The sequence below is a fragment of the Hemiscyllium ocellatum genome, chromosome 16, assembly GCF_020745735.1.
Source record: "Hemiscyllium ocellatum isolate sHemOce1 chromosome 16, sHemOce1.pat.X.cur, whole genome shotgun sequence".
NCBI lineage: Eukaryota > Metazoa > Chordata > Chondrichthyes > Orectolobiformes > Hemiscylliidae > Hemiscyllium > Hemiscyllium ocellatum.
The window spans coordinates 78,657,690-78,685,675 of record NC_083416.1 but is presented as its reverse complement, the minus strand read 5'-3'; the positions used below and the strand labels follow the sequence as shown (position 1 = coordinate 78,685,675).

The window sequence follows — 27,986 nt, the reverse complement described above, 5'->3', positions numbered from 1 at the left end:
GATACATAGTTTTGGAAGACAAACAGACTAATAGGGCAAGTATGTTACCAGCGTCTGCCTTCAGTGACAGCATTAATAACTGGCTAAGAACTGGGTCAAGAAGGGTTTTTCAAATTTTATTCCCAACTACAGGTGATAGATCACTATGGTTAAAAATGGTCACTATGATCCATGAAGTAGATGCATGTAATTGCTGCTACACAGGAATCTGCAGTGAGCATTCAAAGGTTTGAAAATTTCATTCATTTCGGGGGGATAAATTGGATCAGGAAGCCAAATTCTCAAAGATTTGTTTTTCAAAAGAGGGTTGGGCTTGCTTTATTTTTTGTATAAACCTAAATTTTCTAATCAACTTGTTCAGAAACGTTATAATACACACCTGGATCAACTTGGACTTGAATCCAGGCCTCGCTGGTCTGGGACAAGGACACTACCTCCGCACCACAAGGACTCAGGCATCACAAAGACTATTATTGTGAGTGGGTAAATTATCGCACACGATATTTATTGCGCTAGTTCAGGGCTCAAAAAGAAAAGCCACAACTCGTTCGTTTCCATTCCTTCTTGCACAACATGGAGCAACGTAAATCAGCAATGCTTCCACTGTCAGAGCACGCTCAAGGCATTCATTGCTCCAGCTAACAGAATTACAGCCTTTTTCAAACATGGTGAAAGTTTGATGATTTGGAATGCATTGCCTTCTAAGCAGATCCAAAATCAGAAGAGAATGGCATAATTATTTGAAGGGAAAATACTGAAAGGGCATGGGATAAATTGGACAGCTCTTTCAAAGAACTGATCGAGGTAAGTGGATGAAATGACTGAGACCTCCTTTTGGTGATACTCACTGATTCAGCGACCGAGTATCTTCCATCTCGTGCGAATCTGGCGCCAAAGGATTTGAAAACGGTTCATCTGTGAAAAAGAAAGGCAGATAGGTTTTGAAAAACAATCCTGACTGATGCTGCTTAAAGAGAAGCTAAATCCAAACCTATGCTGGAAAAAAAGTTAAAGACTCCCAATAAGCTAGACTGATTGCAGATACCTTCTGTACAAACTTGAGACGGGCTAAGACTGCGAAAAACACCCTCTTCTTCACGTGAGGCGGCCTATCATGTCTGGCAGAAAAAGATCGACGCAACCTTATCCGACCTTCCAACTCCTTTATCTCCTTCGGCACTGACCCTCCGACAGTGCGGCGCTCCCTCGGCACTGACCCTCCGACAGTGCGGCGCTCCCTCAGTACTGACCCTCCGACAGTGCGGCACTCCCTCAGTACTGACCCTCCGACAGTGCGGCACTCCCTCGGCACTGACCCTCCGACAGTGCGGCGCTCCCTCAGTACTGACCCTCTGACATTGTCCACTCCCTCAGTACTGACCCTCTGACAGTGTCCACTCCCTCGGCACTGACCCTCCGACAGTGCGGCGCTTCCTCAGTACTGACCCTCCGACAGTGCGGCACTCCCTCAGTACTGACCCTCTGACAGTGTCCACTCCCTCAGTACTGACCCTCCGACAGTGCGGCACTCCCTCAGTACTGACCCTCTGACAGTGTCCACTCCCTCGGCACTGACCCTCCGACAGTGCGGCGCTCCCTCAGTACTGACCCTCTGACAGTGTCCACTCCCTCAGTACTGACCCGCTGACAGTGTCCACTCCCTCGGCACTGACCCTCCGACAGTGCGGCGCTCCCTCAGCACTGACCCTCCGACAGTGCGGCGCTCCCTCAGTGCTGTATTGTAAGTGTCATCTTGGATTTTGCCTCCAAGTCTCTGGAGTGGGATTTGAATCCGCGAGCCGCTTACTCAGAGGGCTCGGGTTAGCGAGGAACCGAGGGTGAGGCGTACACCCCGGCACCAGGCCTCAGCGGGCCGCCCCGGTCTGAGCTCTAACTCCAGCCCAAGGCCTCGGGCCTTATCAACCCTCACCATCCCCCAAAGGGAAGCCGAGCAGCGCCGGTCACTTACTGTCTCTCTCCGGCATCTTGGATCCGTCCCCAAACCTCTCGATCACAACTTTCAGAAATCGAGCCCACCAGAGAATCACCAAACACTCGGAGTCCTCCCAACTCCAGAGACCTATCCCACAACCCCCCAGCCAAGGTTGGCTCTGCCTCCCACCTGCCGTGATTGGTCAGGTTGAGCATCAATCCCCCACATCTGATTGGTAAATCCGACATCAGTCATCCCGTGACTGACCTTCCTTTCCTGTAGCTTCTATTGGTTACGGCGCAGGGCAGTTCTCCATTACTATTGGCTATTATCCACGTCAATCTATACGTCATGCCCGCCTTCTTTTATGGATTGGTCGCCGTCGCGGATTCCCGATGCTGATTGGTGAGATCCTTCAGTCAATCAAGTCGGTGGTCGTTTTGGATTGGTGGTTAGTACCGCGGGGCGGGAGAGGTGGTGAGGTTTATCCAAGATGGCGGCGGCGACGGCGGTTGTGCGGGGCATTGGTTCAAAACTGAGCCAGAACCTGAGGGAGCTCCGCATCCATTTGTGTCAGAGCTCGGCTGCCAGCAAGGGGACCAGGTTAGTGCCGGGAGATGAGAGGGAGAAGGGCGTTATCCGGGCGCATGAGTCTTTCAATTTAAAATTGAAAGGTCAATCCGTTTAAATCAATTGTTTTCCTTCGGGCGGGCGGGGTCACGTGTCTGTGGGACACTGTCCTTGAATTTTTCTTTGCCTTGATGTGGAATCAACTTTTAAAATGGGTTTCGGTTCGGTAAAATGTAAATCCCAGAACATCATCTTTAAATCACATTCTCGAAATAGCGTAGGGTTTTGTTTTTAATAAAGTGTCATCTCAGCTCAAGACAGTGCATAGAGGGTTTGAGGTTAGAGTCTGTCTGTATCCCAGTCTTGAGTCAGACTGGTTCTTTTTTCCAAAGTAGGGATTTATAAAATGTTATATGGGTTGGCTGCCTGAAGGCTGTGTACTTTTTGAGCAACAGTAGAAGATTAGTGGGTGGCACGGTGGTTAGCACTGCTGCCTCACAGCGCCAGAGACCCGGGTTCAATTCCCGCCTCAGGCGACTGACTGTGTGGAGTTTGCACGTTCTCCCCGTGTCTGTGTGGGTTTCCCCCGGGTGCTCCGGTTTCCTCCCACAGTCCAAAGATGTGCGGGTCAGGTGAATTGGCCATGCCACATTGCACGTAGTGTTAGGTAAGGGGTAAATGTAGGGGAATGGGTCTGGGTGGGTTGCGCTTCGGTGGGTCGGTGTGGACTTGTTGGGCTGAAGGGCCTGTTTCCACACTGTAAGTAATCTAATCTAATCTAATATCTGTAAATACAACACTGCAAATGCAAATTCACCCCATAGACTTGGATGGATGCGTCTCTGCGTGTAGGAGGGAGTGTGTTTTGTGATTTTTTTTTAAGGTCATGTATATATCTTAGGAACAGAAATAGATCATTCAACTCCTTGAATCTGATCCAACATTCCTCACATCAGTTGATTTTCCAACCTGTCAGGAATGTACTTATAGGAGAAAGTGAGGACTGCAGATGCTGGAGACCAGAGTTGAAAAATGTGCTGGAAAAACACACCAGGCCAGGCAGCATCCGAGGAGCAGGAGAATCGACGTTTTGGGCATAAGCCCTTCTTCAAGAATGTACTTGGGTCAACCTTAAATGTACACAGGGACTCGACTCCAAAGCTCTCTGTGACAAGGAAGTTCCAGCCTCGGAGAGAAATCCCTCCTTATCTTTGTCTTAAATTGGGGGCCCTCTCCTCTGAGACTGTGCCCTGTGGTCCTAGACATTCCCATTAGGGCAAACATCCTCAGCATTTACTCTCTCAAGCCTCTTAAGAATCTGATATGAGAGAAAGTGTGGCTATTGAAAGATTGTCATGGATTGCTCGGTGTCTAGAGTACTCAGGTCCCCCATGATCCTGACTAGAGGGGCTGAGTGGCCTATTCTTGATCCTAATGCATATGTGTGTTCATGGGTATGAAGGGCACAGGGACTGTGTAAGTGCACAGCCAAGTGAACTGTGTGCAAATTGGCTGCTGCATTTCCTACATCAGAACAAATACTCCTGTGGCTAAGTGTTTTGTGTTGCTGCTGGTCAAGAAAAGTGCCACAAATGTATACCTCCATTTTTTTTTTGGGGGTGAGGTGCTGGTTATTGGGATAGCAAAAGAGACATGATTTGGGGAGCTTTGTGGGTATGGGAATGAGTTTGGAGATGTGTGAAGAGGCATGGGGTCTGCAGTGTGAGTTTAATGATCCCATCTTAACTGATCTCCCCCAACAACTGGGCAAATGGATAATGTAAAAGGCAACAGCCCATGATATATCAGAAACAAATTGCTGGAAAAGCTCAGCATCTGAGGAGAGAAATCAGTTAAAGTTTTGGGTCCAATGATCCTCAACTGTTGGTTGGTAGGAAAATGTTGGTTTGTATGTAGAAGATTTGGGTTGGGGTAGGGGAATGGTTAGTGGCTAATAATGAATTGTGTGTATAACAGATATTGGTAACAAGGCCTGGTGTTGGGGGATTGGGGTAAGGACATGAGAAAGCTGAAGCCTAAAGTTGCTGTACATGATATTGAGTCCAAAAGGCTGCAGGTCCCCAAGTGCAAAATGAGATGTTGTTCCAGCTTGCACCGAGCTTCACTGGAGCACTGCAGCAAGCCTGACACAAGAGATGTTGGATTCTGGATTAGTGGTGCTGGAAGAGCACATCAGTTCAGGCAGCATCCGAGGAGCAGTAAAATTGACGTTTCTGGTAAAAGTCATTTTACTGCTCGGACGCTGCCTGAACTGCTGTGCTCTTCCAGCACCACTAATCCAGAATTTGGTTTCCAGCATCTGCAGTCATTGTTTTTACCCACAAGAGATGTTTGCTAGGGAGCATGGTAGTGTGTTTAGGGTCTTTTTTTTTAAACTGACGGAATGTTGGTATTCTGCAAAATAATCATACAGTCTACATTTGTTTTCTCTGATGTAGAGGAAACAACATTGTGAGCGGCGAATGCAGTAGACTAGGTTCTGTGAAGTGCAGGTAAATCACTGCTTTACCTGGAAGGTGAGTTTGGGCCTTTGGATACTGAGAAGGGAGGAGGTAAACAGACAGGTATTATACCTTGTGCAGGGAAAGATGCTGTGGGGATGTTGGGAATGAATGAAATGTGGACCAGAGTGGCCCTACAGAAAGCTGACAAAGGAGGGGAGGGGGTGACTTGTAGTGGCAACTCATTGAAGGTGGCAAAAATTGCAGCTAATAATCCTCTGGATGTTATTACTGGTGGGATGGTAAGTAAGGGCAACCCTATCACTGTTGCAGGAGCAAAAAGATGGGTGTGAGTGCTCAAGTGCGGGAGATGGGTCGGATCCAGCTGAGGACTGTGTCGATGGTGCCGGGGAATCCTTTGGTTGAGGAAGAAAGTGGACATTTTGGAGGCTCCCTTGCAAAATTGAAACAGATGTGAAGAAGATGGAGGACCTGGGAGAATGGGACAGTCTTTACAGAATGGAGTAGAAGCAGGGTGTGAGGATATTTAGTCAAGGTAACTGTAGGGTCTGTGGGTTTGTAGTGGATATCGATGACCGTCCTATCCCCAGAAATAGAAACACATGTTGAGGAAGGAAGGAGTTCGAGATGGACCAGGTGAAAGTGAGGGTGGGATGGGGATATAAACTTTTCCAATTCCAGATGAGGGAAGCAATAGCGATGATATTGATTTACTGCAGAAAGAGTTGTGGGTAAGGGCTGGAATAGGAACAAGTAATGTTCCACATACATCACTCAAAGTGGCGGAGGCGGTGGTGGGTGGGGGCGGTTCAGGCCTCTTCTCCATGAAGAAGCAGCAAGCCGTAAGATCATCCCTGGTGGGGGGTGGATATGCAAAGGCATTGCATGTCTATGATAAAGAGGTGGTGGCTGGAGTCCGCAAACTGGAAATTCTGAAACTGGCATAAAGCGTTTGAGGAATCGCAGATGAAAATGGCAGGGACTGGATCAGAGGATAAAAGACTAAGTCAAGGTCAGAAGAGAGGAATTTTGTGTGGCAGAAACGATGGGTCTGCTGGGATAGTTCTGTTTGTGGGTTTTGGGAGGGAGGTAGAAGTGAGCTGTGCTAGTTTGGGAAACTCAGCTTAGAGGCAGTGGTGAGGGGCGCAGGAGTAGGTGGGTGCTCACCAGATGAAATGAGGTTGGTGACTGTAGTTGACACAGTGGCTGATTATAACCCGACAGTGAGGAGAAAGTGAGGTCTGCAGATGCTGGAGATCAGAGCTGAAAATGTGTTGCTGGAAAAGCACAGCAGGTCAGGCAGCATCCAAGGAACAGGAAATTCGACGTTTCGGGCACAAGCCCTTCATCAGCCCTTTTCAGCAACACATTTTCAGCTATAACCCTACAGTGGTAGGGTTATGGTCCACGGGGAGAATGGAGGTATCTGAGAGCTGGCACTCAGCCTCTGCAATGTAAAGGTCAGCCTGGCAGACAACAGCTGGGCTACCCTTTATCAGCAGGCTTAATCACAAAGTCAGGGTTGGACCTGAGGCCACAGAGTGCAGTTAGTTCCCAGGAGGATATATCTCCTTGTTGACCTTCCACTCTGATAACACTTAAAACAGATTTCCTGCTTATCTATCTTCTGTTCTGTTTGTGGGATCTTGTTATTTTTAAATAAGCTACTGCAATTATACAACTGTTATGATCTGGAATATACTGAAAGGACAGTGGCAAGCAATCCTTTTCAAAAGAGAGGATAAAATTTGGCAGGGCCATGGGGTAAGAGCTAGGAAGTGACACTCTAGCTCATTTTAAAGAGTAGGCACAGACACAATCAAGTGTGTTGTGCTACACAATTCTACAGCAGTCTCAGCACTTGAAGTGACTGGCTCCCTGTGATGCATTTGTATTTTCTTTTGAAGTATGGTTTGATTTTATCTGTTATGATCCCAACTAATTTAATATTGGACAAGTCAGGGTGAGACTTGGCTTGACAGTTCATAAACCTTTTTTGTTAATTAGAGGTCAGTCACTGAAAATATTCATGAGGCTGCCAGTGTACTTTTAACAAAAGAACATAAACTTTTATTATAAAGGGCAAACATAAATTGTACTACATTAAGCAAAAACAACTGGAACAGTTTATAAGCAAACATCACAAAGATTCAACTTTTTCCCTTAATGCCACTCTCCATGAAGCTTAAAACAAACTGCTAACTCAGCTCTCTGAGTTAACATGAGTTCTCTAAACTCATGTCTTCAGTAGCCTTGTAAGGTGTCTTTCTTTGTGACATTCCCTGTAGCGCTCTGCTTCTGGAACTTTTTTTTCGTCCCTCTGTTCTTGACTCCGAAGCACCTCGGGGCTTTATCCCCTCAGCAGTGACTGCTTAGAAACCGCTAACAACATCTTTGCTGTTATGGTTCTCTGCCCCCTCCATGAACCTGTTTCTGCCTCCCCTCTCCCGTTGTAGCAAATCTCAAGCCAACAATTGCTGAAGCTGTGGTTTGCTGAATGAATGTAATTTATTGGAGATCTTGTGACTCATGAATACTGCTTTGAACATTCACAGGTCAAAACGTAATTCTCAACATTGTTTTAGAAAAGTCAGATTTAATAACTGAAAAAGTGAAGCATGTTTTCCTCTATTTTAGAATCCAAGTTCTCAAATGATATTATGTTCATTTGTGTATCTGGAACTCTCAGATTAGCATGTTTAATTCTTTTGTACAATAGTAGCCTGCTTTTGAAAGGAGATCCTTAATACATTTGGCGTAATTCTCAAAGTCAATAAGTGTGGTGCTAGAAAAGCACAGTCCTCACTTTCTTATAATTCTCAGTGCTTTATTTGTTTGGTTTTCCATTGTATTGTGTCGATAAGGTTGGCAGCCATTCCACTTCAGTAATGACAGGCCAACAACGAAGAGATCATCTCTTTTCTTGCGATATTAGCTAAGGAAGGACTCTTGCCCAGGCACTGCAGAATTGCCAGCTTTTCTAATTGGTGCTGTTTTACCAGAACTGACAGATGGAGCCTCCAGTTAATATAGGAATGTTGAATGCAGCAGCTTTTACAATGCAGACCTTGAGTTTCAGCCAAGATTATTAGCTCAGTTTTGGTGTGATGGGCTTAATCCAAAGGTTTGCAGACAAGCTGGTGCACTATTTGGAGTCATGAATTTACGTAACTCATTTCTGATTGTAACTAACCTTTCACCAGTTGCCTTCTCGTGAAGTGAGTGCTAGTAATTTTTGAACCTATCTCCTTGTGGTTTTCAATGCATGGGGGGAAAACGCTGTGTGCTCTTGAGCACAATGTTGGTGTTATGGTATTTTAAACCCCCTCAAAACAAAGTTTCAAGGTAGATATAAAATTGACAAAGCTGCCAGAGGTGATGGGGGTGGGGGAGTGGCAAATTTTCTTTAAAATACTACCTCCAATGGCAAGAGAATGAAGGAGTTGATCCGATAGTAATGTTCAAAAGAAAATGAAGGAAACAGCAGGGGCCAAGATTAGTTGGATAATTCTAATTTCATAGCATGAGTATTGTGGATCCAATGTGTTCTGTGTTATATAACCATGATTCCATAAAACTCTTAAGTTACTGATGGTGTTTTGGTTCATGCAGGGATTTCATCGAACAGCACTACGTGACATTGAAGAAAGCAAATCCAGAATTCCCTATTCTAATCCGTGAATGTTCTGGTGTACAGTCTAAAGCGTGGGCTCGATATGGTAAGGAACCATACAGAATGGGGGAATGTGAAAAGATGTGGCTTTAGAGTACTTTTCTGTATCTGACTTTAATGAAACTAATCAAATAGGTCCTTCACAGAGCCAGTATAGATACGATGGGCCAAAAGGTCACCACTATAAGCTTCTGTAAATAATTCCTCCAGGCTGACCAGTCCGACATGTAATGGGTTTGGATAAATTAGTCCAGCCTGAAGTAGAACCTAACCCAGAGTGGTCCTGTATTGACCAAGTGTCTACCTTGGAGACCTTGCTGTGGAAGAAAAATATACTCTATATGATGAGTAGTTTTGGGGGTGGGGATAATTTATTGAAATTAATATGAAGATTGCAGTATTTACTGAACCTAATTGTTCTATCCTTTATATGTAGTGAATATATTAAAACTTGCAGTTGTCAAAGTGTTCTATTCTCTGGCAGTAATAACCCTCAACCTTCAATATTTTTGCCTGCATATTGTAGTTAACACCATCACTATCTCCTTACCTTCCAACAACATTCCAAAATTGCTAAATAATTGGGACAAAGTGAAGAAAGGAAATAACTGCAGAAAAGGTGCTCTTCAGGATGATGGCCTGTAATTATTGCAGTGCCACAGAGATGATTGCTGGAGCCACAATGATTTACACTATATACTCATGAAATGGATGATGATAATGAATGTACTAAAGCCACATCTGTGAATGGCACAAAATTATCTGAGAAGGCAAGTGGTGAGTCTATCGATCTGCAGAGTGATTATAGATAGGTTAAATTAGTGGATTTAAAAACTTGACAAATGAAGTAAAATGTGGAGTTATGGTCTTTGGCAGGAAGAATCGGAGAGTGGAACATTTTCTAAGTGGAGAAAGATTGCAGAAAGCTCCAGCAGAGGGGGATTTGGGAATCCTTGTGTATAGATCACAAAAAGTGAGCAGGTAGGTTCAATGGGTTATAGGAAAGGCAAATGGAATGTTGTCTTATTTTACAAGGGAATAGATTATAAAAGCAGAAAGGATTGAAATTATACAAGGCAGTAGGTAAACAGCTGGAATACTGAACAATTTTGGGTCCACTTTCTAAGGAAAGGTACTGGCATTGGAGGCAGTTCTAAGTATGGCGACATTGAGTAGGATGGGCCTCATGTTGGAATTTAGAACATGAGGTGACCTTATTGAAGCATAGGAGATTCTTAGGGGTGTGACCAAGTAGACAGAGGTTGGTTCTCCTTCTAGTAGAGTCTAGGACCAGCGGGCATACTCTGAGAATAAGGGATCACCCATTTAAAATCGAGGTGGGAGGAATGTCTTCTGAGGGTACTGAATCTGATGAAATCTTTACCACAGACTGCTGTTGAGGCTGGGTCACTTAATATACAAAATGTATTTAATCTGCAAAGGTTTTAGGGAAGAGGCAGCTAGGTGGATTGAGGCTTATCAAATAAGCCATAATTACATTGAATGGGGGAAGCAGGCCTGAAGGGCTGAATGACCTACTCCTGGTCTTATTCCAGTCCATGTTGCTACAGTATTACTCTGGGGTTATAGATTATTATCCAGTAACATTACTGCAATCATCTTCTCCTGCCCCAACTAACATCACTAACAAAAAATGTCTCAAGTATCTCATTACATTTTTGTAATATTGTGCACTAATTGTTTGCTGTATTTTCTATGTTTGAAACAAAGATGCTGTTTAAAAGTAGGCTGGTTGTAAAGCAGATTGTTACATTGAGATCATAAAAAGTGCTTTAAAAATAAGTTGTTATCCCCTGTTGTCCCTTTTTTTTCTGCTGTTTCGAATCTCTAAACACAGGAAGACATCCTGCAGGTACAAGGTGAATCAAAAGCTGTAGTGTTATTGCTATTTCCCCCAAGTACAATGCTTTACTGAAACTGCTTGACTGAACACAAATTCTACAGTAAATGAGATAATTGCATTGAGATGCTTATGATGCCTGTTTCCTTTTATTTCTCTCCCATTAGAGTTTGGAAGAGAGAGAAATGTACCATTGGATAATTTAAACTCTGAGCAGGTGGCAGAGGCACTGGAGTCTCTGATTACCAAGCCATGAACTGTGGAGCAATCAGACTGTGAAGGAAAAACTTAATAAAAAGTAGTGGCATGGGAATATTTCTATTCCACTGTTTTGCCTGGTTTCCCTGTGGAATGATATGAAAACTGTAAAATTAATCTAAATTAAAATGCATTTGAGTCCTGTGTTCTTTAATTGTATTCCAACAGCCACCGGCTGTAACATGTTCATAAGTGGGCAGAAGCTAGATAAAATATTAAACTTGTCCCCACTGGCGTGGCAATATACACCACACATGCTTTCATGGTTATGGTTTCACATTATTGGAGCCAGCTACAAACAAATGTGAGTTACACTGGGATTTCTCAATCTCATTTCACTTGATTACCTAATGGGTTAGTTGCCTACAGTGATTTGAAACTTAACTTATTTCACTTCTTAAAAACCTAAATATTACATATTCCAAAGTGTGAAAGTATAGAGCAACTCAAAACTATTCCTGCCTTAGAAGTTAATGTTGCAGCTCACTTATCTTGCCTGGAGAAAATGGAAGAACAGCAACCACTACCTATCCAGCAGAGATGGGTTGAATGCTAATATGCTAGAACCATTGTTGTAAAAATCCACACCTTTTCCAGTGACAGCTTAATTATTCTTAAATCCACACAATCTCAATTGCTAGATCCAGTTATTGTCCTGGTTTTCAAATTCCATCATAGCCTCATCCTCCCTAGAACTCTGATTCCTGCATTCCTCCACCTTTGGCCTTTTGTCTATTCCTGATTTTCTCTTCCCTATTTACAGTTATACCTTCAGTTGCACATAATTAGGATGGACATTCCAGTGCACTGCTGTTCCATTTCCCCCAAAGAAAAACAGAACTTTCCTCTGGTAACCTGGGGCAGTATTTACCCTTCAAGCAAACTATTATGCTAAAATTAATTCTATGTTGATTGCTGTTTTCCTAATTTACCAACAGTTGACTACACTTAAAGTAATGCATTAGGACATACAAATAGACAATCTTTTGATTTTTGTTTTGTCTTTCACTATATCTGCATTGAAGGGCCCAGGGACATTTTGTTCTGTGAAAAATTATTACATTAAATTTGCATTCCTGTTAGAGCTGAACAATGAAAATATTTGAACAAGAGGAGGCCTAATTTCTAACACTTGCCAAAAGGGGGGGAAAAAAAAACCCTAATAAATTCAAGAACTTTCTCACATCAAAGATCGTGATAGCTGGAGTTAAAACACTTGGAAACAAATACTTACTTTATTAACATTAAAAAAACCTGTCATTATTTTACAGCAATGTTCTAAAAATACACAAATGGCCTCCTGTTTTTTTTGAAAGAGTATTTTATCTCTTCAGTTTGGAGGCGAGGTTAAAAAAATCTTAGATTTAGTTCAAGAGCTATAGAAACATTGCTAAAATAGTCAAGAAACCAAAATCTTTCATCTTGTGCTCAGCAGGACTGGGAAACAGGAAGCAAAACTTGAAAAAAGCTGCAGCAGAACGTGTTAGCTGTCAATCCTTAGCTGAAAAACACAGACAAGGCAGATCAACTCTGATTAGACATGGCAGGTTAAACAGGCATTAGGAGTCTCTATGACCCTTTCCTCAAAGAAGATGGTGCAATGTACACACAAACTACTTTTGCCTATTAAGATTGGCAGTTATGAAGTCATGGTGGACTCAAATCATAAATACTTTTCTCTGTGATCAGCCATGATGTCAATGAATGACAGAATAGGCTCAAAGGACTTACAGATTTTGCCAGACCTATTGAGCTTTTCTAGAACTTTTAGCAATTAGTTAGAGCTATATAAATGCAGCTTTTGTCGTCAGTATTATTGTTAAAAAATGACAACCATAAGTAGTACACTACCCACAGCAGCCTCAATTGTAGGAGGATGCTCGTAGAGAAATGGTACAATGTCTCTGTGTTGCAGTCAAGGGTAGAGGTCAGAGAGGAGGTTACTTTGCATCATATAGTGCTGTACCAGATGTGGATGTGCTTGGGAGTTTAACACCAGGTTACTGAAATGAAAGCATTCCATTCTCTGACAAAAATGTACAATAGAAAAGTGCAGATGTCTGCTAAAGGCTCAAGGCAGGCCTGGCACAGGCATCAACAAGCCTACATGTATCAATGTCAGTTTGAGTAACAGTGCTTGGCCATGGTAAAGATTAGCCAGTGACCCAAACCCTGCATATACTGAATGTCTTCAGGTCATCGGAGGAGGCAGAGAACAAGGAGAGTGACCTCTGCCAGCAAGACAGGTAAAGCATTTCTGCACTCTTCCAGCAAATGGGCTTCATTACTATTCTGACCAACAAGCAGCTTGGGATGACATTAAACATCCTGGAGAGAGAAAGGAAATAATTAGTCACAGGCAACAGAACACAATGTTTATTGAGACTGAAGTTTATGCACCTTCTATGAGATTGCGATTGCATAACTAGCTTCCATGGATATACCTGTAAGGTTTTTAAAATTGCTGGCATTTGATAAACCCCTTCAACCTCTCACTTAGAAGAACACTTTCGTGTTGTCTCTGAGGAACTGAATGAAGAATGTTCAGTATCAGTTCAGTAGAATGGTACCAGGGGTCAGTCCAGCAATGAAATGCAGCCTCAAACAGATGGGATGAAAGGCTTCTTCAGCAGCTGCTGGGGTGACAAGTCGTTTATCACCATCTGGCAGTTTTGACTGCAAGCAAATCAGCCACCCATTCCCACTGCCCTGCCAGCACTTCCCTCAAAACTGCAGCCTTTCTTTTTACAGATACGAATAGAGATTTTGCTGAAAGTTCCTAATGTTGTCTCACAATGGTTTATAACTCTTCAAACACTTTTCCTTGATCTGCTGCAATGAAACACTGAACAAAATGGAATTGCTCAGTTGTGTCAGTGGTGTTTACAGCCTTTAAATTGTAAAGTAATTTGAGACATCCCAAGATGTACTTTCAAACTGCAGTCACCACTGTGGCAGAGGAGAGGTGGCATTAAATTTGTCCACAGTGAGCAAGTCTCAACTTGAGAGAAGCTATTTTTCCCAATATCAGTCTATAACTGGGGGAGGGAGTGGAAAGGAGGGAGGTGTAAGTGTGTGCATTTTAAAGGGAGAGGATTACAGTTGGAGGAAGAATCACTGCAGGCAGGAATGGGTTTCAAGAGTTGAAGAGATCAAGCATCTACAAACATCAGTATGGTACTGAGCAGATCATCTTTTCTGTGTTATTGATGTCAGCTAAAAGATAAATACTGGGGCACAACTCTGGGGAGAACACCAAAACTCTCCTTCAATATGGTACCATACAATTCTTTATCAATGGAACATAATGTGGGTAAGTAGGAGGTAGGAAGAAGAGCAGTGTCAACTTTTCTAAATGAAGGAAGGCTTTGGAAATCTGAAGCACAATTGGACTTAGTTATCTTAATTCAGGACTCTCTTAAAGTTAACATGCCGGTTCAGTTGGCAGTTAGGAAGGCAAGTGTGATGTTCACATTCATTTCAAGAGCACTAGAATACAAGAGCAGGGGTGTACTGCTGATACTGTATAAAGCTCTAGTCAGATTGTATTTGGAATATGAGAGCAGTTTTGGGCCCTATGTTTAAGGAAAGATGTGCTTGTGCTGGGGGAGGTGCAGAGGAGATTTACGAGAATGATCCTGAAAAATCAAACACTTGGGGTAAGAGGAGCAGTTGTGGACACTGATGGGGGGGGGAAGAAGGGATCTGATCAAAACTTACTGTATACTGACATAGATACAATGGACATGGAGAAGATATTTCAATCAACAGGAAAGACTAGGTCCCGTTGGCAGAGCTTCAGAGTGAAGGGATGCCCTTTAGAACTGAGGAGGAGGAAGAATGTCTTCAGCCAGAGGAATTCCTGGCCACAGGTTGTACAGACCAGGTCACTGAGTAAATTTAAGACAGAGATAGATAATTGATTGGTGATAGATGGAGATCAAAGGTTACAGGTAGAAGGCAGGAAAATGGGGTTCAGAAATACATGAGCGATGATTGAATGGTAGAGCAGTGCCAATGGGCTGAATGGCCTAATTCTACGCCTATACCATTTGGTCTTTTAAATTAACCCAGGAAGGACATATGGGACCTCAGTTCAACATCTCATCCATAACATTACACCTCAGGCACTGCAGCATTCCCTGTGAGGCACTGGAACTATCAGCCAAGGTTAGGTGTTCAAGGGTCTAAAATGGGGATTTGAACTATCAACCTTCTGAACCACCACAAATGGACTTGTTATAACTTTCATTGGTTTAATATCTCCACACTGGAATGTATGGTAGTGATGGAATTTTAAAGAACAAGACAGTGTGAGAATGTGAATGAAACCATGGAAGCAAATGAGAGAGCGCCAGAATGAGAGTGAGGTAAGTGATACTGAACATTTCCGGTCACTAACTTTCCACTTGAGGAAAGTGAGATGCATTGCTTAGATTCCAGTTTATTGTTTTAGATTTCAATATTAGCGGTTATTTTGCTTTCAACTAAGTTCACCAGATTTAGGAATGACCCTACCCCACCCCCATTTAAAATGTTAACAAGTTGACCTTCCATAAGCTAATCGTTGCAAACACTGCTCAAAACTGCAATGCTCCTCTTGCTCCATTGGAGACTGGGTGATTTAAAATTTTTAAAAACAGATGGAGTGAAACTATTTCTGCTGCTTGAGGAGTCAAGGATCAGGGATATAACTGAAACATTAGAGGTAGATCTTTAAGTAGTGAAATTAGGAAATACTTTCACCTGTGAAGGGTTGTGGAAATTGTGAACACACTTCCAGAACAATAGTTAATGCTGGCCATCTGTTAAATCTAAGGGGAGAGAGAGAGAAGCTTGTTGAAGCCATTTGTATCGCACTCATCACATCAGATGTAAAAAAGGGCAAATTCAAAAGATGCTAAATCAACCCTAACTGATCAAGGGGTTGTTGTACAGGGAACTATTCTATTCCTTGTTTGCCAACAAGAAAGGTATGTAGCTTCTAGCAAGCTTCGGTGAGCCATATTGCAAGAACTATTGATAACTTTAAATCGGTTGTTAGTGTAATTCTCAGTACATCTAGGATTATTTGCCAAGTTCTGTTTAATCATGAAATCACATTATACTTTAGAAATTAAATTTCAGGATTGAAAATAAGCACAGGCTATGGTACATGGCTATTTATGGATTATGAACAGCCAGAGGAATATACTGACTAATAAGACCAGTTGTTGGGATGCATTTTAAGGGATAAGGGACAAAGGCAGGTTTTGTTTTTGCAGGATGAGGGCATTGCTGATGAGACCACCATTTATTGCCCATCCCTAATCACCCAGAGGGCAGTTAAGAGTAACCATGCTGCTGTGGCCTGGAGTCACATGCAGGGCAAACCAGGTATGGATGGCTGTTTCCCTTCTCGAAAGGAGATTCGTGACATGCCTGAACGTTGGCAATGGATTCGTGGTCAGCATTACACTGGTTTGCAGATTTTTACTGAATTCAAATTTCACTATCTGCTGTGGCAGAATTTGAACCTGGGTCCCCAGAACATTACCTGGATCTCGGGATTAACAGTAAAGAAAGAATACCCATGGTCATCGCTTCCCCTGAGGAGTTACTGGTTGGTGGAAATATGTGGAATTAGTGCAGAGAATATTACATAGCCGTCTCCTGTTGCTATGTCTGCACTGGATCCTTACCTTGTCTGCAAAGTATCTGTCCATTAGAAAGTTGGCTCGCACTCTGACTTCATCATTGCTGTGATACTGAACCATCTCAAGAGCCAAGATTCCATTTTGATTTGCAAATCTTGCACAGGCCTGTCAGAAATAGATATTTGAAAATTACACATTAAAACAAGCACTTCGTTTGAAAAAGGTGAGGAGAATGCATTACTTAATTCACAAACTAAATTTCTGTGTTATGGTACATTGTCAAAGGACTGAGGATGTGAGTTGAAAGCAGTCTGCAATTCTAGATGAACATTTCAGAATTATTCTCTTGCCATTTGTCCAGTAAAGCTGATCCTTTAAGACATTATTCTTGGGATGTGTACATTACTGGCACAGTAATGCATCATCTCAATGGCTCAAGATGGTGAGCTGCCTTCTTGAACTGCTACAGTCTCTGTACTATAGGTACACTCATGTGCTGTTAGGAAGAGTGTTTCAGGTTTTTGACCTCAGCAACAATGAAGTAGTGTTGACACATTTCCAAGTCTGAGTGAATACCTCCAGGTAATTGCAGGCAGTGGTTTTTCATTCATTTGTTGCCATATGTGGTTGACATCATCTCTGTAGCCACTCACTCCCCCCAAAGAATGTCCTGAAAGATACACCGGAAAGCCAGCTGGGTTATACTACAGCAGCAGCTATGGATAGGCTCAGATTTATGAACACTTCTGCTTGGGAATGGTGAAAGCACAGATGAGGGGTTTCAGTAGCAGTTGAGTTGAGACAGGGGCAAGAGTTGGATGATGTTATCAGACGAAAACATGCTTCATGTTGTGCTGCAACATTTGGAAGGAAGGTAAACTGCTGGTTAAGAATCTGCCAGTAATGCAGTGTTCACTACAATAGAGTATTGTGACATGGCTGCTTCCCCTCAAGTAGGAATGCCTTGTCATGGCAATGTCTTTCCAAGTTGAAATGCCAGACTGCAGCGTCATGTCCCAGCAGCAAAGAGGGGCATCTTGACAGACTGATGTTTTTGTGCATTTTGTAGCATTTGAATCAAAGTCTGACTGGGGACACAATTTAATGATCAGTTTTTACCATCTGTTCAAGTGGTACTTGAAAGAGATTCATAAATTTTAAATGGAATCTTGCAGTGAGCAGGAAATTGAACATTTGTGTCTGTCCCTGAATACTTTACATATACAATGAAACTTGTACCGACCGGGCAGAGTTCCCATCAAAGCAAAACTGGATGAAAATACAAATAGGGGCTAAATCCTGCTCAATCTCTGCATTTCACAGCTTGCCTAGTTAGACTATTTACTGCGCATTTCACTCCAACATATTTTAGTGCCATACAGAACATGCCAAAGCTGACTAATAGCATCTAGGACCATGTATCTATTCCCTTGACCAGCGAGCTTTACCAATTAAGGAAGGAAGGAAGTAACTCTAAGTGGGAGGAATGGACAAATTAGAGTCAAATCTGGTACAGAATGAGAGAGAGAGAGGCACACACACACAAAGAAAAGAGGAATCGAGAGAGTGGTGCTGGAAAAGCACAGCAGGCCAGGCAGCATCTGAGGAGCAGGAGAATCAACATTTCAGGCATAAGCCCTTCAGGAAGAGCACAAAACATTGATTTTCCTGTTCCTTGGATACTGCCTGACCTGCTGAGCTTTTCCAGCACCACACTCTCGACTTTGATTCCAGCATCTGCAATCCTCACTTTCTCCTAAAGAAAGAAGGATTAGATTAAGAAAGACAGTAAGGAATGATAAAAAAACAAAAACTTAACCCGTAACATTTTAATGAAATTCTGACAACAATTTACCACCTGAAGAAATTGAAGTCCAGTTTAAATTGTTCAATTACTAGGGCAGAGACATTCAATTACATTGAATGAATAACCATGTCACTGTTAAAGATTCAAGCGTGTTCTGCAGCGTGCCTAATGGCAAATAATAGGCAAATCCTTAGAAATGATAGGAAGGTGGAGAGGTGCTGCTTGTATGAAGTAAATGGTGGAGCAACAAAAATCAATAGGCCCATGACGTGGAAACAGAAAGATGCAGCACCCGAGAAGTTGGCATTAGATCAGGCTTCACCTGAGACAGCTCTGCCATATTGCCAGCCACATACTGTATGGGTCTTTATTTTCACATTTCCTACAGTCACTCCTCAACTAATGCCCCCCCACTTTCCTCACCTGCCAGGATTTAACATTTGAATATCACACTGATCATCTAGCCCCTCCCCTCTCAGTGTCAATCAATTTTTTTGTGGATTAGTTGACATGTCAACAGCAAATGCTCTGCTTTTGTCAATTTAGAAAACAACAAATTAGAAATTTGATCAATGAGACTTTTGTTAAGTTGTAAGTACAATGTCCCTCTATGATTGGGAGTGAGGACAACATTTCTGATGTCTTGGGCGGGCTTTTGAAAGCTGGTGTGTTCCCCAAATATCCCTAAACAAAATTATAGCTACTCAGCTAACTGAGCAGTACCTATGTTGGTTTTCCCTTCGAAGAATGATTTGCAAGAATACTACTGAGTGGAAGACAAAAAGTTTTGACAAATGTGTTTTTGTTCAGTGATATTAAAGTTCTGTTCTCCCAAACGACTACTTGCATCTTCCAGATTTTATGTGCAACCGCTTACTGCCCATTTCATGAACATGAATCTTAAATGGTTCACTAGTTACTATTCAAGTGTGTGTGTGATGTATCCTGGAGCTCTAAATCATGTGTGGATCTTGTTCAGAAAATCTGATGGTACAATGTGTTGGTGCCTTGGCAGACCAATCTATGGGATGGACTATGTTGTCACACTTGCTATATCCTCCACCTATGTCGTGAACCTATCCACAGCTCATACCAGTGGGAATTTCTATTGTGAAAGTGAGAGAATGTCGGAATCAGCAAAATGACCAGCAAAACTTTTTGAGAGGTTTCATAACATTAAAGGTGTTGTACAAATGTAACTTGTTACTCAGTTACTCTCAGTAGGATTTTAACCACATGAGGTCTCATATTTAGGTTCAAAGAAATAAACTCTCCAGCAGCAGGTCTTTTGATTGCAACCAGTGGGTGGAATTCAGCTGTACTTTTTTTTGCCTTGGTAGCCTGCTCCTGCATTTGCTGTGATTGCAGTGGCTCAACCTATAGCTCTCTTAGCAAACAATCAGACCTGGGAGACTCAATCCCGTATAACTCAAAACCGCACAAGCTTGCCACCATCCAGATGACACAGCCTCCCACCCACCACCTTCATCTTTCTCAGCTGGAGCACCATTGCATCACATTACTGTCTACATGATGCATCACAGCAAGTCAGAAAGACTATTTTCTCAGCACCTTCCTACCTAGAAGGACACTGGCAGATGACATGAACTCCACGAGTTGCAAGTTGCCCTCTAAGTGACACACCATCAATATCAGCCATACCCTCACTGTTACTGGGTCAAAGTCCTAGGATCAACAGTTCCTAACAGCTCTGTTTGGTCTCAACACCACTTGGACTGTAGCAGTTCAAAAAGGTGACTCACCATCACTTTTCTCAAGGGCAATTAGGGATGGGGAATAAATGCTGGCCATGCTCATATCACTCAAATTAATTAAAACCCAGAAATACCTTTATTAACTAAGAAATCACTGGAAAATAAATTTACATAACACGAAGATGATATTTAATATTATAAGTGTTAAGACACTTTATACTGAATGCTGCTTGGTGGATGTAAGTTTTGAAGGATTGCGGAAGAAAGGGATCTATTTAAAATATTGTGGATAAACTGGATGTCGGTTTGCTGTTGAGCTGAAAGGTTCATTTTCAGACATTTCGTCACCGTACTAGGTAACATCATCAGTGAGCCTCCAGATGAAGCACTAGTGGCATGGCCCACTTTCTATGTGTGCGCTTAGGTCTCCTTGGGTTGGGGGTTTCATTTCCTGTGGTGACATCATTTCTTGTTGTGATGTAATTTCCTGTTCTTTTTCTCAGGGGTGGTAAATGGGATCCAAGTCACTGTGTTTGTTGATAGAATTCTGGTTGGAATGTCATGCTTCTAGGAATTATTGTGCGTGTCTCTGTTTGGCTTGTCCTAGGATGGATGTGTTGTCCCAGTCCTCATTTGTACGCAAGGATACTAGTAAGAGTGGGTTATGTCTTTTTGTGATTAGTTAACGTTCATGTATCCTGGTGGCTAGTTTGTGGATATACCTGAAGAATTTTTTTTAAAAAGAGGTAATTGAAAATTCATTGTTGAAATAGAGACTTTTTAAAAGAAAAGGCTTCCTAGAAATCACAGGAATCATCGACACTGCCTGCTTTTCTTTCTATCCAGTGGGGTTTGTTTGTGAACAGGGACTGGCATGGACAGGTTTTTGTTTTATCGAGTTCAGGTGGAAAACAGCCTGCCGACAACCAGCCGAGTTGGAGGGAGGCTCACTATGAACATCTTGCCCAGCTGATCTCTTTCTGAAATGAAAACCCACACAACAAGTTCAAGGTGAAACCGCACTGCTCCTTTGGAAGAGTTTACAATAACATCTCAAAATTACATTTCATGATCCTGTAAGACTTCAGGGACAATTGTACACGATTAATTACTTGATCACAACTGCCAGAACATCACAGCAACTGACTCAGAAACAATCTATATTCTATTCTCTTGCTTTTATGAATAACTCCTTGGTTGAAGGTTCTTTATCCCCTCAGAAAACTTCTCTTTGCAGAGAAATGTTCTTTTTTCTGTTTTCCTGAAAAATGGGTGTATGGGATTTGGGAGGACTTAATATCCCTATTAGACACATTAATTTGTACATTACTGTGTACATTAACCAATTATTGCATCATTAAGTTTTATTTTGATAATGAAGACATGTGTTAATTAAGAAACCTGGTTATTAGATATTTTTCTTTAAAACCTGACAAAAACGAAGCACTTAATTGGTCAACTTAGTAACCGGAACTAGTATTTTTATTCTATGATATGACCAATGGAATAGTGGAGTACTCCTCTAGTCTTGTTTGGAACACAGCAATAGCCCTTTATTCCTCTTACAAAGATGACTGTGTCTGGTGCAAATGCCACCTCCAGGAGGTGCAAAGAACATGCAGGTCCTCTGTGAAGTCTGAAGTCACAGAGGTAACACAAGGAAATTGCACTTCCACAAGTTTTTAATCATGGAATTCAAGATTTAGATCAGTGTCTGGGCTGACAGAGTCAGCAAAAGGCATTAGAAACAAGACATTGCTAATCCTGATAGGACCCTAACTCAGAAATTGTAACCTCATGAATGAAATACAAACCAACTGTCTGAAGGATAAACAGGATGGTCCTACTGAGCGATCAACCACAAGCTGACTTAGAGTCATAGAGATGTACAGCATGGAAACAAACCCTTCGGTCCAACCCGTCCATGCCGACCACATATCCCAACCCAATCTAGTCCCACCTGCCAGCACCCGGTTCATATCCCTCCAAACACTTCCTATTCATATACCCATCCAAAAGCCTCTTAAATGTTGCAATTGTACCAGCCTCCACCACATCCTCTGGCAGTTCATTCCATACATGTACCACCATCTGCGTGAAAAAGTTGCCCCTTAGGTGTCTTTTATATCTTTCCCCTCTCACCCTAAACCTATGCCCTCTAGTTCTGGACTCCCCAACCCCAGGGAAAAGACTTTGTCTATTTATCCTATCCGTGCCCCTCATAATTTTGTAAACCTCTATAAGGTCACCCCTCAGCCTCTGACGCTCCAGGGAAAACAGCCTGTTCAGCCTCTCCCTGTAGCTCAGATCCTCCAACCCTGGCAACATCCTTGTAAATCTTTTCTGAACCCTTTCAAGTTTCACAACATCTTTCCGATAGGAAGGAGACCAGAACAGCATGCAATATTCCAAAAGTGGCCTAACCAATGTCCTGTACAGCCGCAACATGACCTCCCAACTCCTGTACTCAATACATGGACTTCTGACAGAATAGGAAGGATTACCTCGAATATTGCACCTTGCCATGTGAATGAACAATTAGTGTCCTGGAAATAAGGTCTACAAAAAAGGTTCTCGAGAAGGAAAAATCACTGGGTGGAAGGTGGCTTCACAAGGTGGACCAATGCTGGCTCTGTCCTCAATATGTTGGTGAGCACAAGACGTTGGGGGGAGGAGTATGTAAAAAGTGAACAACGTTTGCTTCGGCCTGTTCAATAAGACTGAACAAAATACAAGCAGCTGCTGCTTCCAAATGGGGAGATCAGTTTCATTCAGAGAGCAGTAAATCCTTCTGGAGAGACTGCCATGATCAGCTGTGGAGATGGTCTCCCCCTGCTTAACCCTATCTGCTTGACCGATACAGGACCAGGAAGCCATGCTCACCTGTAATGAACGGTGTGACTTTTTTGCCTATTTAGATGATATCTAAACCTCAGCTTATGAATATGCTTAATAATCTATGTATGAGCTTTCAATCGCCGACTTTGGATAATCTGCAACTCCTGAACCATAAATCCTACATAACAGACATAAATGAGCAATGGGGAAATCAGTGATCAGCACCAAAAGGAACACGAGAGGTAAGAAGGGACCTGAAAAGGAAAATGACAATGCAAACGCTTTGGGATCTTTTGAAGCGGCCTGTTTCTGGTAAGAAGGGGAAACACGTTTAAGATTTCAAATACAGCATGCAAAATCCTGTAAATGTATACAGCAACAATTAACCCACAGTATCTTGTGGAAAAGTTAGACAAGATGTGTGCCAGAAGATAGCAGGTTTTACACATTTAAAACAAGAAATGGCCACCTCACCTGCTGACAATATGAAAATATCAGATTCAGCACTTCCAGCGTCATACGTGCTACCTCTGGGTCAGCCGTGCTGAGGGTGGTGCAGAGAGCAGGAAATAAGCCTTTTTGCTGTTGTAGATTTTCGCAGTACTCAAGCCCCAGCTCTGCAACATTACCCAACAGCATCAAAACCTGCATTTAACACACAAAAGCACACACACAAATAGGAAGTAACAGTAAGACTGCAGTGAATTAACAGTCTGACTGACTTATGCCAGTATTTATATTCGTGAAGCTCCTCCCATCCAGACTTGATCTCTTCCTCATCAGAATATCCTATTATTTTCTCATTCAAATTCAGTGGTGTAATGGCAATGTCATGGGTAGGAATCCAGAGGCCCAGACTACTGCTCAGAGGACATAGGATCACATCAGGCCAGCTGGTGAAATTTAAACTCAAATCAATAAAATCTGGAATAATAAAGTCTGTCTCAGCAATGGCGCTACAATTATTGTAAAACCCCATCTGGTTCACTCAGGTTATTTAGGGGAGGATGCGTACCACGTCTGGCCTATGTGTGACTCTAGACCTGCAGCAACATGACTGACTGTCTTCAGAAGTGTCCGAATACAGCCTTCAGTTTGAAAGCAGTTAGTGACGGGCAAGAGAAATAGCTTTGCTGGGGACACTCGCACCCCATGAAGGAATAAAGAATAAAAGATAAAGCTGTCTTTTAAACACGTCAACGCCATTTATCCCAACATGTCCACAGATAATAAGTTCCACGTTCTCATCCCTCTCTGGGTAAAGAGGTTTCTCCTGAATTTACAGCAAATAGTTTGGGATCTGTAGCTCGTGGAGGTTCAACATTCAATTTGATAGGTTGGGGGTAATGAGTGGATTGCAAATTCATATATCAAAACAGTAAAAATATTAAAATGGCAATTGGCTAAGAGACTGGGAGAGTTAGAATAATACAGGAATGAATGCAGATGGGCTCAATGTTGGATTTTCCTTCTTTTCTAATAACAGCAAGATGCTGTTATTTACATTACACATAGCATAGTCATCAAGATAGAATAAAGATCAAAGACCAATACAGCACAGGAACAGGCCCTTCGGCCACCAAGGCTGTGCCAATACATGACACCTTTCTCAACTAAAAACCGTTCGGCTCTACGTGGTCCATATCCCTCTATTCCCTGTCTATTTGTAGATCTGTCAAGGTACCTCTTAAACATTACTGTTGAATCTGCTTCTGCCACTTCCCCAAGCAGTGCATTCCAGACACTTACCAACCTCTGTGTCAAAAACTTGCCTCTCACATCTACTTTAAGCTTGACCTATTTTACCTTAATCATACGCCCCCTAGTAACTGAATGTTTTCAGAAGTGCCCGAATGCAGCATTCAGTTCAAAGACAGTTAGTGACGGGCAAGAGAAATGGCTTTGCTGGGGTCACTCTCAGCCCATGAAGGAATAAGGAATAAAAGATAAAGCTCTCTGTACTCTGGGAAAAAGACTCAGATTATCCATTCTATTCATGCCTCCCTTAATTTTGTAAACTTCTATCAGGTTGCCCCCTCCATCTCCAACGTTCAAGTGAAAACAAACCAACTTTGTCCAATCTCTCCTCGTAGCTAATACACTCTAAACCAAATACGATTAAAAAAAAACAATGAATCATGTAAGGAGATGCTTTATTTTATTAGCCAAAGGCTGATCAGAGGAATGTTAAGGAGACTCTTAAAGGAGAGAGGAGGTAAGCATCATAAGCGGGTGAAGGCCCACGCACAACTGGCTATGAAATGAGACTTGGGCATTTGCAAATGGTCAGAATTTGAAGACACCAAATATTTTGGAGGATTCTAAAAAGATAGGGAGGAGTGAGGTCGTGGAATAATCGGAACACAAGGATATATATAATTCGCAATCTTGTCTCAAATTCGTATAAGTACAGAAAAGTGCAAACTTACCAGTGTATTTATCCCACCAGAGAAAGGGATTAGCTGAAGGAACACCGGCACCAGGTTATGATATAAGATAGCAGAGCAGAACTGTCTATCACCAGCTGCAGTGAGCAATTAATAGGCAATCAATGCAGCAACATAGTGATTAAAAATACACACACACACACACACACACACACACAATTCCATAGACTTTTCCCCTTAGATCAACAACAGAATTTATAAAAAACCAGAGCCGAGGGGGTGACACTTTCCTGGAAAGGAGGCATTTTCTTCGGACAGAGATGATGAAAGGGTGGCCTGATGAAAATCTGCCACATTATTGTGAGTCCAAAAGGATTGATACAGATAAGACTTGTGGGGGTAAGGCCTGGGTTCAAGTTCCAGAGGTGTGTAATAACACCTCTAAATATGGTGACTCAAAATACCTACTCCCTATTAATGGGCTCTTGTAGCACAATGGTAGTGATCATTCCTTTGAGCTAGGAGGCCTGGGTTTAAGTCCCACCTGGTCCAGAGGTGTGCAGTAACTTCTCTGAACAAGTTCATTAAAAAGTATCTATCCCCTGTTAATCATTTCAAAATGGGCTAGTCTCACCTGAGAGGTTGTTGAGAAGCCAGAGGCATTCCCGGGTTACAAAAGGCCATGACTGCAGACACCCACGCAGGAACACGCTCAGTGCCTGCAGCAAGTCACCGTCATGAAACTGGCTTCTGCACCACTGTCGTTCATCACTGGCGATGAGATTTCCCAAGCACCGAGCCACAGGGTAGATCAGCTGAAGGCAAATGTGGAATTTAAAATTGGAAAAGAATGAATACCTCACAATCACGGGAATGGTTAAAAGAATTCAATACAAATGAACAGTTAGAATCCACTGTATCTAAATATTTTTCTCTGCACATAGTGTGGTCAGGAGCAGAAATGGCTACAAGACTGGTTAAGAGCTACAATCAAGCATGCTGGGAATTTTGGTCAAGATAGTCTGAATTCTGACCTCAGTTAAAACTGCAGCTAGAGCCTGCTTTTACTTGTGGTGCCCTGTGGTGACCAAATAAGGCAAGAGTCATTGGTGGTCTCTCGACATGCTAGCACCACACTACCTTATAAAATATCACTGTTTACGACTTGGGAGTTGTTTATCAGTAAACTCCATTGGCTCCAGTCAAACAATGTGATCAAACTTTGCTCAATTCATTGGCTGAGTGCCAGAGATCTTTCTAGAATGGAGCACATTTCAGATAATTTAACAGAACAAAGAGATTTTTCTCAGAGGAGAAGAATAAATGATTTGGATGTGAACAGAGCAGGTATGGTTAATAAGTCTGCAGACAACACCAAAATTAGAGGTTTAGTCGACAGCAAAGTTACCCCAGAACACAAGGGGGTCTTGATCCGATGGGCCATGAGGCCAAGGAGTGGCAGATGAAGTTTAATTTAGATAAATATGAGGTGCTGAGTATTGAAAAGGCAAATCAGGGCAGGACCTATACATTGGTGAGGTCCTTGGGAGTGTTGCTGAACAAAGAGACCTTGGAGTGCAGGATCGTAATTCCTTGAAAGTGGAGTCACATGTAGACAGGATAGTGAAGGCGGCATTTGGTATGCCCGCCTTTATTGGTCAAAGCACTGAGTACAGGAGTTGGGAGGTCATGTTGCAGCTGTACAGGACAATGGTTAGGCCAGGAATACTGCATGCATTCTGCTCACCATTCTATAGGTAAAAACAATGATTGTAGATGCTGGAAACCAGATTCTGGATTAGTGGTGCTGGAAGAGCACAGCAGTTCAGGCAGCATCCGAGGAGCAGTAAAATCGATGTTTCGGGCAAAAGCCCTTCATCAGGAATACAGGCAAAGAGCCTGAAGCGTGGAGACATAAGTGAGAGGAGGGTGGGGGTGGGGAGAAATCCATGTTCTGAAGTTACTTTCAGAGGGAAGATAAAGAACCATGAAGTGAAGCATTCACAGAGAGTGACGTTGGCCACTTCACTCAAATTGGGGTAGTATTTGATTCAAGCCAGGCGTACTGGGTTAAATGTGGATTAAGAAAAGTGAAGTGAAATTAAATGAAGTGATTTAAAGTTGAAGTTACATGAAGTGAGAAGTAAATGTTGCAATGAATGTATGTTTTTATATTAAGTATTGGATGAGTTAAAATAAAGAAGGGTTTTTAAAAATTAAGTTCTGAATCAGTTCCCGTCTTTTGTCTGACACACAAGGGAAGAACTTCTCGTGAAAAGGTGTCAGCATTTCTTTTGGGGCCACAATCAAGATCATGCTTCCATGACAGATGACATGGGAACGTTTGGGTCTTGGTATAGATAGAAGATTGGCTAGCTCACAGCAAACAGACAGGAGGCATGAATGGGTCATTTCCTGGCTTGGCAAGACATGACAAATTTTATTTTATTATTCTCTTGTTGGACATGGGTGTCATCGGCTCAGCTAGCATTTATTGCACGTCCCTAATTGCCCTTAAGATGATAGTGAGCTGCCTTCTTGAACCGCGGCAGTCCGTGTGCTGTAGGTAGACTCACAATGAAGTTAGGGAGGGATTTCAGGATTTCGACTCAACGACAGTGAAGGAAAGGAATGGTGATATACTTGCTAGTCAGGATGGTGAGTGACACAGAGGGGAGCTTGCGGGTGGTGGCGCTCCCATGTATCTGCTGCCCTTGTCTTTCTAAATGGAAGAGATCAAGGGTTTGGAAGATATTGTCTGAGGATATTTGGTGAATTCCTGCTGTGCATCTTGCAGATAGTACACACTGAGATAAGGAGATATA

At 42.5% G+C, this 27,986-nt stretch overlaps 3 protein-coding genes across 5 annotated transcripts in view; 1 reads left to right on the top strand and 2 right to left on the bottom strand.

The window, feature by feature from the left end:
- ik (IK cytokine) overlaps positions 1 to 2,091 on the bottom strand; it is a 44,518-nt gene extending 42,427 nt beyond the window's left edge. Inside the window, exons 1-2 of the mRNA XM_060836954.1 lie at positions 1,970 to 2,091; positions 849 to 915 (exon numbers count right to left, since the gene is read on the bottom strand). Of these exons, the coding sequence (XP_060692937.1) occupies positions 849 to 915; positions 1,970 to 1,985 (83 nt within the window). The 5' untranslated portion in view covers positions 1,986 to 2,091. The remainder of the gene's footprint in view (positions 1 to 848; positions 916 to 1,969) is intronic.
- Positions 2,092 to 2,413: 322 nt separating this feature from the next.
- ndufa2 (NADH:ubiquinone oxidoreductase subunit A2) lies at positions 2,414 to 10,922 on the top strand. The gene is made up of 3 exons (XM_060837433.1): positions 2,414 to 2,536; positions 8,599 to 8,705; positions 10,688 to 10,922. Exons 1-3 carry the CDS (start codon positions 2,427 to 2,429, stop codon positions 10,774 to 10,776), a joined length of 306 nt encoding a protein of 101 aa, XP_060693416.1. The 5' UTR covers positions 2,414 to 2,426; the 3' UTR covers positions 10,777 to 10,922.
- Positions 10,923 to 12,124: 1,202 nt separating this feature from the next.
- The window catches only part of tmco6 (transmembrane and coiled-coil domains 6), a 45,262-nt gene continuing 29,400 nt past the window's right edge, over positions 12,125 to 27,986 (bottom strand). For 2 of the 3 annotated variants that reach the window (XM_060837431.1, XM_060837432.1), the window contains 5 exons: positions 25,796 to 25,976; positions 25,204 to 25,298; positions 23,249 to 23,419; positions 16,460 to 16,579; positions 12,125 to 13,106 (listed from right to left, as the gene is read on the bottom strand). In XM_060837431.1, coding sequence (XP_060693414.1) covers positions 13,098 to 13,106; positions 16,460 to 16,579; positions 23,249 to 23,419; positions 25,204 to 25,298; positions 25,796 to 25,976 — 576 coding nt within the window. In that variant the 3' untranslated portion in view covers positions 12,125 to 13,097. Of the gene's footprint in view, positions 13,107 to 15,524; positions 15,593 to 16,459; positions 16,580 to 23,248; positions 23,420 to 25,203; positions 25,299 to 25,795; positions 25,977 to 27,986 lie in introns of all 3 variants that reach the window. The other variant, XR_009645557.1, reaches the window with a different exon arrangement.

Excerpts from the sequence above, each read along its gene's own strand:
- ndufa2 (XM_060837433.1), top strand. The coding sequence starts at position 2,427 with ATGGCGGCGGCGACGGCGGTTGTGCGGGGCATTGGTTCAAAACTGAGC. Across the intron at positions 2,537-8,598 it reads GCTGCCAGCAAGGGGACCAG|GGATTTCATCGAACAGCACT; the intron begins GTTAGTGCCGGG and ends TGGTTCATGCAG. Across the intron at positions 8,706-10,687 it reads TAAAGCGTGGGCTCGATATG|AGTTTGGAAGAGAGAGAAAT; the intron begins GTAAGGAACCAT and ends CTCTCCCATTAG.